General features: G+C 38.6%; 2 protein-coding genes across 2 annotated transcripts in view; both read left to right on the forward strand.

The window, feature by feature from the left end:
- Positions 1–274, forward strand: part of LOC119587237 (pupal cuticle protein 36a-like) — a 6,346-nt gene extending 6,072 nt beyond the window's left edge. The window contains 1 exon segment of the mRNA XM_037935992.1: positions 229–274. Within this exon segment, the coding sequence (XP_037791920.1) occupies positions 229–274 (46 nt within the window).
- A 122-nt stretch (positions 275–396) lies between these two features.
- LOC119587238 (pupal cuticle protein 36-like) overlaps positions 397–726 on the forward strand; it is a gene marked incomplete in the record, with an annotated part of 1,157 nt that continues 827 nt past the window's right edge. The window contains 2 exon segments of the mRNA XM_037935993.1: positions 397–408; positions 583–726. Coding sequence (XP_037791921.1) covers positions 397–408; positions 583–726 — 156 coding nt within the window.

Genomic DNA, 726 nt, shown 5'->3' on the forward strand with positions numbered 1-726 from the left:
ATTCACCACATGATAATACACATGATCAAGTGTGAAAAGCCATTAACAAATTATATCTTCACAACAATCTTCATAACATTAGTGATCTTTGCACGTTTAATAAATAAATCCGAAGGAAAACTAATTTACATCGCTAAAAGTTCGATATGAATACAACGATGAAATATATTTGCCATCGTATGTAAGATCCTTGCATTATGAAACATATTCTCTTATTATATACATCAGTGTTGAATATGGTCATCTCATAGCATTTGCAGACCAAGTCGCTTGAAAGGCGAAAGGGGCGGGGGAGAGCGGTAATTCGGGAAACAAGTTCTAAGAGTGCTGAGTTGTGTAGCAGGAGAATGTTGGGTATATAAGTCGTCGCCTGTAAAGGGGAATTATTAGTTCACCATGAAGACCTTGGTAAGAAAGGGCTATTCGCCATGTTTTAAGTTTGAGAAAAGCCAACGTAAGCTTAGTAGGAAACATTTGTTTATAATGAAAAAAGTATTTGTCATATGCGACAATTCATTCTTTGCTGTAAATGAGGCTTCAGCCATATGGAAATGTACTAATTGAAGTTCCTGAATTTTACAGATTTTGATTAGTACAGTTCTAGCCACGGCATGGGCTGACCTACCACGCTATGGGGGTTTTGGAGGAGGAGGATCAAGCTCTGGTTTTGGGGGAGGTTCAAGCTCTAGTTTTGGAAGTGGAGGTTCAGGCTTTGGAAGCGGACAT

The sequence above is a fragment of the Penaeus monodon genome, chromosome 22 (assembly GCF_015228065.2).
Source record: "Penaeus monodon isolate SGIC_2016 chromosome 22, NSTDA_Pmon_1, whole genome shotgun sequence".
Classification (NCBI taxonomy): domain Eukaryota; kingdom Metazoa; phylum Arthropoda; class Malacostraca; order Decapoda; family Penaeidae; genus Penaeus; species Penaeus monodon.